The 13,226-nt window shown below is 38.9% G+C and overlaps 1 protein-coding gene across 2 annotated transcripts; it reads right to left on the minus strand.

Annotated features, from left to right (window-relative positions):
- Positions 1 to 5,050: 5,050 nt before the first annotated feature.
- plek (pleckstrin) lies at positions 5,051 to 12,080 on the minus strand. 2 transcript variants are annotated; one of them, XM_035992585.1, is made up of 10 exons: positions 11,909 to 12,007; positions 9,751 to 9,835; positions 9,137 to 9,292; positions 8,669 to 8,850; positions 6,673 to 6,764; positions 6,381 to 6,565; positions 6,171 to 6,275; positions 5,748 to 5,831; positions 5,558 to 5,627; positions 5,051 to 5,416 (listed from the first exon to the last, which is right to left on the minus strand). In XM_035992585.1, exons 3-10 carry the CDS (start codon positions 9,194 to 9,196, stop codon positions 5,277 to 5,279), a joined length of 918 nt encoding a protein of 305 aa, XP_035848478.1. In that variant the 5' UTR covers positions 9,197 to 9,292; positions 9,751 to 9,835; positions 11,909 to 12,007; the 3' UTR covers positions 5,051 to 5,276. The 2 variants fall into 2 exon arrangements, with proteins under 2 accessions (XP_035848478.1, XP_031162716.1); XM_031306856.2 differs by lacking the exon at positions 9,751 to 9,835 and having other exon boundaries at positions 11,909 to 12,080.
- Positions 12,081 to 13,226: the final 1,146 nt, after the last annotated feature.

The raw sequence follows: 13,226 nt of genomic DNA on the forward strand, positions 1-13,226 counted from the left end.
ACTGTGATCAGTTAGGAAATAATTATACCATTTGGCATTGTTTTCTCTTCTAAATATGTTTGGCCTGGGGGTTTGATTAAAATCTGACTGTGCGAGTGCATGTGTTTCTTGTCACAAAAGGCTCAGACAGAGGACTCAAATGCACAACTGAACTTGCGCAAAAGAGTACAGTAATCAGGCAACAGTATCCTATCACAAGGCTGAGGCTTGAAAGAGCTTGGAGTGCAAGACACAGAGGTACAAGGCGAACCAGCACTGAACAAAGAGAAAAGGAGTGTGTATATATATATATGAGGGAGGGGGGGGGGGGACAATTAGACAATTAGACACAGGTGCAGGACATTAGGGAGGGGCAGGTAATCCCACAAGGCAGGAAGGCAGAAAAAGACCGCAAGATAAGTGACCTGCAACAGAGACAGAGGTGAGTTTAAAAATAAAACAGGAAATGCACAAAATGAAAATGAACAATGAACACTGAATGTGAAAAAAAGAAAAACGTGAACTGCGCAGGAGCTGGATGTGACATTTCTTGCCCTGTCTGACTTATTATTCACGTTCCCAGATCTCAGCAAATCTTTTAGTAAGTATAATATCATAACTACTGACAGAATTGATGGGCAAAGGGCCCAAGTTGTAAACTGGATGTTTTCCTTTAATTATCTTCAATTCAATTGTACTCATTTGAAACAGCTTCTTAACGCAAGTTTTTTTTTTTTTTTTTTAAATGTAGTCATACTGCAGTCTAAGCGTGTCATGTTTGCCACTGATAAATTCTCTCACAGATGGAGCAGGCCTGTAAACCACAAAGTGACACTGAAGTGTGAAGGCGGAATATGATTCAGACTTAGTTCACACGCAGGAACTAAGTGTGCTTGTATGATAACACAAACCATCTCAAACTTTTGAAAAACAAGTGAACAAAAAGGGAATCTGAAAAACCACATTGGGCAGAATAGTAAGTCTAAAACAAAAACACACACTATATCCTGCATAATTCTGCACAATTTGAAGATGATCACAGATAAGCCCTCTCGTAGCAGCTATAATGTCTTCTGTGAAAAATATAGAACCATGAGCCTACTTATCTGGTTAGGTAGCAAATAGACCTCAGAATACAGCTTATACCATGCATTTACAATTGAAAGGGTTATACAATGTAGATACCATAACAAGTTGTTTTAGGGCCATCAAAAGATCTAACAGTAGCATATATACGGTAATAAAGGGTAATAGTTTGAGTACAACTGGGCAGTACTGGGGTAACAACATGTTAAATACACAGGCAACAGCTTGTGGCAATGACAATGAGATTTAATTTCTGTAGGAGAATTGTAGGTAAAGTGTGTGTGTTTAGCAATGAATGAGAAAGATAGCGCCTCCCGCTGGCAAAAGGAAATCAGCCTTATATGACAAACATCATCCAATTTACATGAAACTTAGAATGTGTGGTCTACTTGTGATACTGAGCTGCGCCCTATACTTTAACCACGCCCATGTACCCAGACCACGCCCCCTTTTATGGCTTTTGAACCGTTTAAGGTAGAGTCTTGTGTGAGGTATCACTGAACTCAGCAGAGTTACTTTTTCATTGGTGATGGTTTGACCCGCCCCCTATGCGTTAGCCATGCCCCTTTTCATAACTAATTACCCGTTTAATGTAGAGTCTTTTGTGAAGTATCATTGAACTCAGCAGAGAGTTCGTTTGTCATTGGTCATGGTTTGGCCCGCCCCCTATGTTTAAGCAACGCCCCCTTTCATAACTGGTGACCCATTTAAGGTAGAGTCTTGTGTGAGGTATCATTGAACTCAGCATAGAGTTCCCTTTTCATTGGTGACGATTTGCCCCGCCCCATATGCTTAAGTAACTAATAATAATAATAATAATAATAACTAATGACCCGTTTCTTGTACACTATTGTTTGAGGTATCATTGAACTCAACAGAGTTCCGTTTTCATTGGTCATGGTTTGGCCCGCCCCCTGTGCTTTAGCCACGCTCCCTTTCACAGCTAATGAACTGTATGATGTAGAGTATTGTGTGAGGTATCATTGAACTCAGCAGAGAGTTCCCTTTTCATTGGTGATGAATTGCAGTGTCTGTGTGCCACGCAAATGCACGGTTGCAAGAAGCGGCGTCCACCAGTAACCCCAATGCGTGCAGAGGCGCGAGGGCCCGTCCAATGTTGCTTGCAGCTTTAATTAGGGCCCGAGCGCTGACAGCGGCGAAGGCCCTATTGAAACTGAAGGAATTATTATTACACCAAATTAATTGGCTTTTTGAGGGGCTTAACATATTCAAAAACTCACCAAATTTGGCGGGCGCATCAAGTCTCATGAAAATGTATGTATTTTAAGGGTTTCGGGAATAACCGTGCAAAAATGGCTCGCTAGCGCCCCCTAGAAAGTTAAAAAAATTTAGCCCCTGCAGTGCGTTTAATGTAGACTCACGAAACTTGGTACACATATGTAGCATGTCAAGATGTACAAAAAACGTCATTAGAGCCATACCCTAAACCCAACAGGAAGTCCGCCATTTTGATTTCAAAGTTCAAAATTAGTGCGATTTTGGCCATTTCCACGTCGTGCTTTAACGAACTCCTCCTAGAGATTTCATCCGATCAACTTCAAATTCGGTCTGTACCATCTTAAGACATTAAAGATGAAAAGTTGTTAAAAGAAAAACTTTTCGTCATACGGCGTGGCTGTGGCGGGGCGGCCATTTTGTGCGTTTCGCCGCCGAAAGTGGGTGTAACTCGAGTGTACATTGTCCGACTGGCTCGAAACTTTTCAGGATTCACAAGAGTCCAACCCTGAGGACAAATAAAGGCCGATATTTACTTAAAGTCATAGCGCCCCCTAGTGGCAACAGGAAGTAGGCCTAAAAGTCAAGGTGCTATACTTTAACGAACTCCTCCTAGAGATTTCATCCGATGGACTTCAAACTTGGTCTGTATCTTCTCAACACCTTAAAGATGAAAAGTTATTAAAAGAAAAACTTTTCGTCAGACGGTGTGGGCGTGGCATGGCGGCCATTTTGAGTGTTTAGCGATGAACCAATAAATTGTTGTAACTTGAGGGTATGTTGTCGTATCTGCCCGAAATTTGTCACGATTGACAAGGGTCCACGCCTGAGGACACCTACAGGGCAAAATTGACTTTTGGTCATAGCGCCCTCCGCTGGCAACAGGAAATGCACCTTATATGACAAACATCATCCTATTTACATGAAACTTATAATGTGTGGTCTACATGTGATACTGAGCTGCCCCCTATACTTTAACCATGCCCACTTACTCAGGCCACGCCCCCTTTCATAACATTTGAACCGTTTAAGGTAGAGTATTGTGTGAGGTGTCATTGAACTCAGCAGAGAGTTGCTTCTTCATTGATGATGGTTTGGCCCGCCACCTATGCTTAAGCCACGCCCCCTTTCTCAACATTTGAACCGTTTAAGGTATACCCTTGTGTGAGGTATCATTGAACTCAGCAGAGAGTTCCTTATTCATTAGTGATTGTTTGGCCAGCCCCTCTGTGCTTAGCCACACCCCCTTTCATAACTGTTGACCCATTTATGGTAGAGTCTTATGTGAGGTATCAATGAACTCAGCAGAGACTTCCTTTTTTATTGGTCATGGTTTGACCCGCCCGCTAAGCTTTAGCCACTCCCCCTTTTATAACTAATGATCCGTTTGATGTAGACCTTTATATGAGGTATCATTGAACTCAGCAAAGACTTCCTTCTTCATTGGTGATGGTTTGGCCCACCCCCCTATGCTTAAGCCACGCCCCCTTTCATAAATGGTGACCCATTTATGATAGAGTCTTATGTGAGGTATCCTTGAACTCAGCAGAGACTTCCTTTTTAATTGGTGATGGTTTGACCCACCCCATATGCTTTAGCCACGCCCCCTTTTCACAGCTAATGAACCATATTATGTAGAGTCTTGTTTCAGGTATCGTTGAACTCGGCAGGCAGTTCTCTTTTCATTGTTGACGATTTGCAGTGTCTGAGTGCCGCGCGAATGCACGGTCGCAAGGAGCGGCGTCCGCCGGTAACCCTGATGCACGCAGAGGCGCGAGGGCCCGTCCATCGCTGCTTGCAGCTTTAATTACTTTATTATCATTATTAACTACATTACCACATCTCTAATATGATTTTACATACAGTGATGCTACCCTATTTGTATTGATAGACCCTTAGCTTGAAATAACTGATTATTGTGAGCATATTAGGCTACTGTTAACCTAGTACTACCATATTATTACTAATATTTCAATAATCTATTAAATTTATATTTTTTAAGATTTTCATCCCAAAATTACTTGCACACTATTGTCTTATTATAGATAATGAGTGGTTGAATGTAAATAAGTACTGCACTTTGAGGTACTTGTAATTAACTTGAGTCTTTTATTTACATGGCCCTTTCTACTTCTACTCCACTACATCTCAGAGAGAAATATTGTACTTTTTACTCCACTACATTAATCTGACAGCTTTAGTTACTAGTTATTTTACAAATTAAGATTTTTGCACACAAAACACACGTAGTTTATAAAATACAAAGTTTTATCATTAATTAAACCAACAATATTCCATAAGTACAGCTGAAATGTCTAGTTGATTAAACGCGTAGTTGATTGACAGAACTAATTTGATTGTTTCCAGTTTCTAAAATGTGAGGATTTTTCTGCATTAAGTACTTTTACTTTTATTACTTTAAGTACCTTTTTGCTGATGATACTTACATACTTTTACTTAAGTAACATTTGCAATGTAGGACTTGTACTTGTATTTATACAGTGTGGTATTGGTACTTTTAGTAAAGGATCCGAATACTTCTTCCACCACTGTAGATAATAAACCCTAGCACTACCAACATATTCTCATTATTACCTAATATATTACACCTTTTCACCTTGTTATTACTGAGCTGGAATGTAAAGTACTAGCGATTTGACAATATATTGGCACACATCACAATACTGTGACATCATCTGCATACAAAATGTAATCAGGCATTGGCGATAACAAAAAATAATACTGTTCAATTTAGACATTATAACCTTTATTTTTCTTTAATTAGTTACATACTGCACAAAAACATCATAACATTAGTTTGATAGTGTATGAAGGAGTTAAACTTGCCAGTTACTCTAGAATGACACTACAATAATAATTCAGCTATACTTCGCTGACATGTACATGTACATGTAATTAAAGACATTGCAAACATGTGATTTTACAATCAACATGTGGCTGTCCCAATGCTCCTGTTATTTTCCACTTTTTGACACTGCCTGTATTGCTTTGATCCACTCCTTTCTTTCTTCTGCTGTAGCAGCTTGGAGGAAGTAGTGAGTTTCATTTGAGGTGATGATCTCAAAGAGGTTGCCATCAATGTCATATTTTTTGGCTGAAACCCGGAGAAGATGAGAGAAAGGAGTTTAAAAGTGATGAGTTGATGAGAAACTACTTTCAGTACACCAACTATATTTCCTGGAAACAGTGAGGAAGCAACAGGAAATTTGTATCCTGTGACAGTAGTCCCACTCACCATCAGGCACATACTCCACAGCTGTAATCACAGAACCACGGAGATGGATCGAGCCCAGGGGGTCATCACCCTGGCACAAAAAAAGAGACAAAAGAAGGCACAAAGTAGGAGAAAGAAAGAATATGTGAGTAAAAAAAAATGGTATTCTTGATACTTTCTTATTACATCTTGCACAAGTCAGTATATTTACCTTTGTAGGATCATAATAATGCATATAAGCAGGGTCATCTCTTAGCACGAACTTTCGCACTTTCCAGTTTTTTCTCTTATGTCCCTGTGATAAAATAACACAACAGGCTTTATCTGATTTGCTGAACATTACTAAACAGCAAACGTGGCAAGCAAATGTGAAGTAGACTTCCCCTTTCTGTGAATGTGACTTATGATTTCCAATTGTGATACAAAAAATGTTCTCACTTTCGACTACAGAGTATTTTTATCTTGCCAACATGCATGAGTGAAAGTGAGAGCTAATTTAAAAAGTGTGATGTTTTGTAGCTGGACAACTGCTGGCTTCTTATCAAGATATTCTTCTTCTTATGAACACAATGTAAATTATCATTGGACATACATGCAGTGGAACAAAACCACTTTTTCCTGCTTTCTGACTCACCTGTTTCAGTAAACAGCCCTGTTTTATGATGTTTCCTCTGAATTCTTCCTTTAGAAGCACGTCTTCATCACTGGAGTAGCCTTCACAGAAGAACCCACTGTCTGCCTGCAACAAAGCACAGCCATACACACACATCATACACATAAATCATGTTTTATCATCCCCAACCTTATTCATGTTAAATGTTTAATAGTAACTTTTCAAACTTACAAAGTAATAAAGAGCAATTGTCTGATCTAAGAAGGCCATTTGCTCTCCACTTTCTGCTCTCTCTTTGGACAGGTCACTCGCAGGCTGGAGAAAACCCTCATTCAGGAGCCCTGTTGCTAACATGAGAGCCTCAGGCCTATTTCTCGCTTTCTCCTTTGAAATCAGCCACTCTACCACTGTCACACCTGCACAAAAACAAGGAAAGAGCGAAAAATGGTGAGACCATTAGAAAGTAAAAAAAAAAAAACTTCTTCCACACCTGTAACATCAATAAAAACCAAGACAACAGTACCGGTGAAGCAGTGGTTGAAGACTCGATTCTCCTGCTCCAGTTTTAACTCTTTTACGCCATCATCTTGGTCTTTCATTAGTGTGTACAATTCTCTGAGAAAACACAATGTAGGCATTGTCAACATGTCTTGCCATTCTATCATGCTATCACCCAGCAGAAGCAGTTGACTAAACCCCTGCCCCGAACAGTGATTGTCCAATAGTCATAGCTTAGCAACCATATCTGAGCACGGAAGTCCTGTCAAGCTTCACATTTTCTCAACATGCTGAACCAGTTTGCACAGGGCTCTCTACTTGTAAGAATGTCCATGAATGAAATTTGTATCTTCATCTAGTGTTTCCAAAAGCAGAATCACAAAAAATGTTATGAACCCAGCTAACTGGCTTATTACTACCTATAATAGTAACGTTTTCAACAGTCCAAGGCCAAGAAGCATCTTTACCTAATTACATTATTTTGTGCAGTTACAGGTTAAGGTACAATAAAAGCCAAGTTCAGGATTGACACATTCACTGTGTGTGCACCAAGCAGCAACTTCCAGGACTGAAAAGTGAAGCCAATGCGGAAGTGCCTTAAACCTGCATTCTATCTAATTTCCAGCAGGGGCGACTCCACTGGCTCCAAAAAGAAGTCCATTTCTATTGAAGTCTATGGGGAAATGACCCTACTTCTGCCTTGATTTATTAACTCAATAAAAAATGTCCTAACATGTTTATGGCCTCAATCGCTAGTTTCAAGCCGTCTTCAATACAGCATGTTTATTTTGTAAACTTTGGTCCCATTTATTTTAAAATAGACAAAAAAGCAGGGAAGCTTTAGGGTGTGGCTACACACCGACCTGTCAATCATGACAGAGGCTTAGCAATGCTAACCATGGCACTGTGTACATAGCCGTTATTTTGTTTTGCTGTTAATTGTTTTTTGGTGTTGTCCATGTGTTCATCTTAAATTCTGACCCTCTCACTGTGTGTTTTTACTTCATCAAAGTTAGTCGGAACACTTTGGTCACCTAGAAATGTCTTGTTCAGCGTTGTGCCAACCAAGCTAGCTAGCTAGTGCTAACATTAGCTGGTAACATAAGAGAGTATGCCAATTTCCAACCAGCTCTTTGTACTGCTGTACATGCTGACGAGCAGCAGTACCCGGAGGTCCGCATTTATACCGCCAGTAAAAGTCTGCTGGATGTCTCGCATCAGAAGGATTTAAATTAGGCAACTTTCCCTCTTTTGCGTTAAGCTTTTGCAGCACCATGAAACTATACATTACACAAGACTGGCTTAGACGTGTCATCCTCCCCAGCTCCGCCCTTTTGTCCAAATATGGTCAATTCTGGCTGCAAGATAACAGGATGCCAACGGCCAAAATGCAAACTCCTGACTTCAAATCAGCTGTCCACAAACCAATGGGTGACATCACTGAGGCTACGTCCATTATTATTACAGTCTATGGTGTGAACTGGTCTTGGATGCTATTTTTTCGTAGCATTGTAGCTCTGCCCGCTTTAATTCCATTTCCATTCATTACTTGCTGATCCCATAGTCCTCACTCTTAAAGCCTTTTCTCTTACAACTTTCTAAGTGAATATTATTTGAAACACAAGCAACAATGAAGCATAAATCTAACCTCTGTGTTTATTGTCCCTGTATTGAAGAGAGTTTTCAACCAATTCATAGAGTTAACGTTAGCTTAATTAGCTACCTTACTACAGCTGGTACAATCTGCCAGCAACAGTTCTAATTTCAACCAACCAAAATCGACAGTCGACAGCTAGAAGCCTGCTTTTGTCTGCCTCCGTCTTAAATCAAGTACCCATTGTTTCAAAAAGTAGGCCCATTAACATTTTTCAGTGATCTGCAACCGCTTTCACTGTACACTACACTTGTGCAGTGTGAGAATGGAAAGCTTGACAGCTAACAATAGTATGGATGACATGTGTCAATTTATTGGTCTTTTAAATTGATTGTTTTCACCACCAAGAAGATTTTACAAAACATACGTCAGGTTGATTGTGTCAGGTAGGCGAATGGAGCGTCTTGTGGACTTCCTGGCAAACTTTTTTCCCCCCTCGAGGCAGGTAATGGCTCTCTTGATGTCCTTGACCCAAAACTCTCTCTCCTCCATATGTGAGGCTTGGAAGAAGTGATCCTGCTTCTTGTCTGTGGTAATCTTGAGAACCATCTAAATGGAGCAATAGACTCATGCTGTTATATTTTCTCTTGAGATTTTACTTCAGATATGAGGATAACCAACATCAATATAGCTGCTAATTTGGGAATATATATATATATATAGCTGTCTCAAATTAATGAAATCTTCAAATTGAGTATTTGAATACTTAAACTTTAATTGTAGTCTTTAACTCTGTTACTCATCCTATATACTCTGCCATAACTGTCATTTATACATCTCTAATCCTTCAATGCTAGTTCCGATTTATCAACAGCTGTACTTGTCATTTTCCTACCGTCCTCTTGCCGAAATCCTGACAAGGACTCATGAGCGTGGCTCCCTTTAGTGGGATCATTCCTTTCGGAGAGTGGTCTGTTTTCTTTTTATAGAATTCCAGCCCATCTTCTGACAGCACTACCCACACTGCTTTCCAGGAGTTTAGCAATGTACCCTGAGGATCAAAAAGACAGTTGACAATAGGCAGCTTTGAGCAAAAGTGTAAAAGTATTGTGTCGAGGATGTAGTTGTTAAAAAAAGCATGTTGTACATCAACTAAATAGAGTTAAAATAGGTATTAATCAAAATAATGATTTTTTTATCATCACTAAAGGTACTCAAGTCTGTTAGTGTCATATCCTCAGGAGAGTTCACTTTTTTTCAGATTATGTAAAATAAAAAAATACCAAATTATGTTTTAGTTTGACAGGTATTTCCTTGTGTAAATATTGATGTTGCTTTGTGTTTCATTTCACACGAGTCTGATAGCATAAAGTGAAAGATTGAGCTAAAAAAATGAAAGCAGACAGTTATACTTATCTGATTAAGCACCAATGACATGAAAATGCAGAAATGAATCTATAGTTAGGTGTTCTGGTAAGTACGGGGGAATGAATTACTGGCTTCAGCAACCTTGAAAACTTTGGGTTTTTGTTAGTCCATTACATAAACTCTCGTGCCACGTTGAGCTTGCAGTATCCTTTGCTCCCTTCACTCACTTCAGGGAACCAAAGTAAGTTGTTTAACTAATGTGACTTTTTTCAGCAAGGCATTAGTTTTAGAAATGTTTAAAGTAGGAAACAAAATCTTCCCAAAAATATATCTGCTGTGAAAAACATGCCTTTAAACATCAAAAGAAAGCTGTGTGCAGAACTGTGGCTGTGCTCCTCAAATTCAACCATGCAGGGGATAAATAAGACAAAAGAAACATGTAAAAAAATACAGCTTTTGCCTTCTGAATAGTTGTAGTCCTCAATCTTCTCATTCCTGTCCTACACTGTGTATACCAGAATACTACACCATCCATACTGTGCTTTATGTTACACACTGTATATATATATATATATTTTTTTTTTTAAGATAATTATTTGGGCATTTTAGGCCTTTATTTATGCAGGACAGCTGAAGACATGAAAGGGGAGAGAGAGGGGGAATGACATTCAGCAAACAGCTGCAGGGCGGAGTCGAACCTGCGGCTGCTGCGTCGAGGAGTAAACCTCTAAATATGGACGCCTGCTCTAGCAGGTGAGCTACCCAGGCGCCCTACACTGTGTATAGTTTTAATACTAACTTTGTAAAGCCATGTGTATGTCATTAAATTGCGCACACATGCGTAAACCTAAATTTTACTTCCACCAGTATCATCACTAATCCAAATTTTTCTTACCAACAATGATTTTATCGTGTCTGTGGCACATGCAACCCCAAGCTAATTTGTTCCCTTGGTAAAAGTACAACTTTAAAGACCTGTCACAAATATATAGTTTTATTTTGAAAAAAATGACTAAGTAATTGCTTAAATTAGCTTGGCACTGTAGTTTGAGCAAACAATGCTTAAACAGGAGTAAAAAGTGCATTTGTTAGGGAATATTTTCACTCTTGGATTTGGTGCTCTAGCAAGGATTTACGGCAGCAGAAGTAGTTAGTCATGAATGGACATACATTAGACGGCACATTAATCAACTGTGTGACATTACCACTGTCCATGAAGAAGGTTTTCTGACAACGTCTTAGCCATCTGACCATTATTCACAGCTGTGGCTATTTATAGCACCCATAGTGTCATCACATTATTCATGAGATAAAAACACTTCAGCCATGATATCTCAATCATTATCAGACGAAAAGATAATCAATAATGATTTTGTTACTGTCATGCACATCAAACAAGAGTTTACAAAGTGCTTCACAATATAGGGCAAATGAAAAGAACACACAAGATGATAAAGTTTTGTCTGATTGATAAAACCAAATGTAAACTAAATAAAAACTGAACACACAAAAGCAATTCATTAAAATATCTTTCATTGGCATCTTAGGTGTGTAGAAAGCAAAAAGTCACACTTGGCTCCATAAAGCGTGTGAGTGTGGTTTTCACTACTGGATGTGTGAAACAAACACATTATCACTGCACTTTCTTTTTTTTCAATAAATACCTGTTTTTTGTGGGAAATGGCTTATGTATTATTTTATGCAGACACATTGTTTATACAGTATGTCTGGCCACTGTTTTTAATGAAAGCAGTTGTAATTCGTTGTGTGGTGTATTTAGGGATTTCATAGTATCTTCATGGCATATTGCAAAAAGACTGTGTTTATTTCAGGTCATGGCAATCTCTCCAAGTGTCGAATAAATGCTAAAACACAACCTAGAAAACACATTTCATGTTTTACTCTGGGTTCTGGACAGAAGCAGGAACTAGACTTGTTGCAACTGTAGAACAGAAGTGTGAGTGTGTAGTTGTGTATTGTGCGGCAACTAATAAGTAAACCTTTTTCTATACCGTAGGCGTGGTTTGACTTGGAAACTTATTCCTCTTTACCAGAGCTTTCATTACTTTTAAGTTAGTCTTTTATAATGTAGATGTCAATTTGCACCCTTTTTAACTATAATATTGACTACCAATAGGTATAGAGTGTGTTGCTACTAAGCTAAACCGAATCAATCAACCCAATCATAACATTGCCAAAGTTGTGAATTCTGTTATTTTATCTCCAGTGTCAAAACTCCGTTTCCCCACTAAAAATGCAATGCGAGGAAGTGGATAGTATTTTTTGTAGTTATTCTTACCTTCTTTACCAAGTATCCCTCTCTGATCTGTTGTGGCTCCATGACCCTGCTCTGTGCTGCTGTCAGCTGCAACTTGTGTCAATTTGTTAGTGACAGTTAAAAACATTTCTTACCCATCTCTCTCTCTCTCTCTCTCTCTCTCTCTCTCTCTCTCGCTCTCGCTCTCTCTCTCTCTCTCTCTCGCTCTCTCTCTCTCTCTCTCTCTCTCTCTCTCTCTCTGCCTCTTTGTCTAAACCACAAACACACCAGCAGGAAGTTGTGCTTCTGGGTGTGTAATGATGATTGGTCAACCAGCTTCCTCTTCTATGTGGTATTATTAGTTACAGCTACTTCTCGGCTGATGTCTCATGTCTATGAAGTTTATAGTAAAAAATATTTAAAGAGGTAGCTTGACAGTTCAGCTTCGTTCTTGGACGTCACTGCAGTTACAATAAAACTAATTAGTTTTGTCCCAAATGTATCCACCTTTAAATTAAACTTTTTGTCCTGCTGTTTCCTTTGTTAAATGTGGTTGTCTTTCATATTTCACCTTTGTGCTGTATTTTTTTTTACATTTTGTCTAATGCTTTCTAATGGTATACTTTTTACCTTTCTGTAGAAGATGACTAACCCTGAGTGTCTTTGAAAGGCACCAGAAATATAACTGGAACTCTGTCATCATAAGTACACAAAAACCCATTGACCCATTGTATACATCCTAACTCTATATTTAGCTAGAGTATAAATAATTATGAGTGAACTGATTCAGCTATGGGTACATCACATTAGCTGAACTGAGTGAGACTACAGGAGGGCCTATTTCTGGAAGCTTCCTCATTTCCTGATTGCTAAATGTAGCTAAAGGGTGTTGTAATTGTAGAGCATAGTGGACCGGCTGGATGAACTGTAGGCTACAGTCTTATTCATTTATTAACCCATTAACCCAAATCAATAAGATGTAGCCTACAGTCTTATTAATGTATTAACCCATCTATGCCTGCAACAGAAAGTTTGAATTTCCTTTAGGTGGAAGTGTTCTCTGGGCTTGCCTTAGCATAAGTCTGATGGCATTTTCAAAATCTGTCAAACCGTTTGGCTGAAAAGTGAGTTGTTCTTATCATACTATATATACATACATGCATAACTACTTACTGTATTTCATCATATTTAAGGAACAATCACTTGTCCCATGTGCCCAAATACTAAATGTAGTATGATAATAAAATGTATCTCAGAAACTACAAGGAGCACAATAAATTATAAGGTATATATGAACTCACACGTTGAATATCAATATGCACACATATGCAGTGTGACATTTAAAGGGACTGTACTCAAT

This window comes from Sander lucioperca, chromosome 15, assembly GCF_008315115.2.
Source record: "Sander lucioperca isolate FBNREF2018 chromosome 15, SLUC_FBN_1.2, whole genome shotgun sequence".
Classification (NCBI taxonomy): domain Eukaryota; kingdom Metazoa; phylum Chordata; class Actinopteri; order Perciformes; family Percidae; genus Sander; species Sander lucioperca.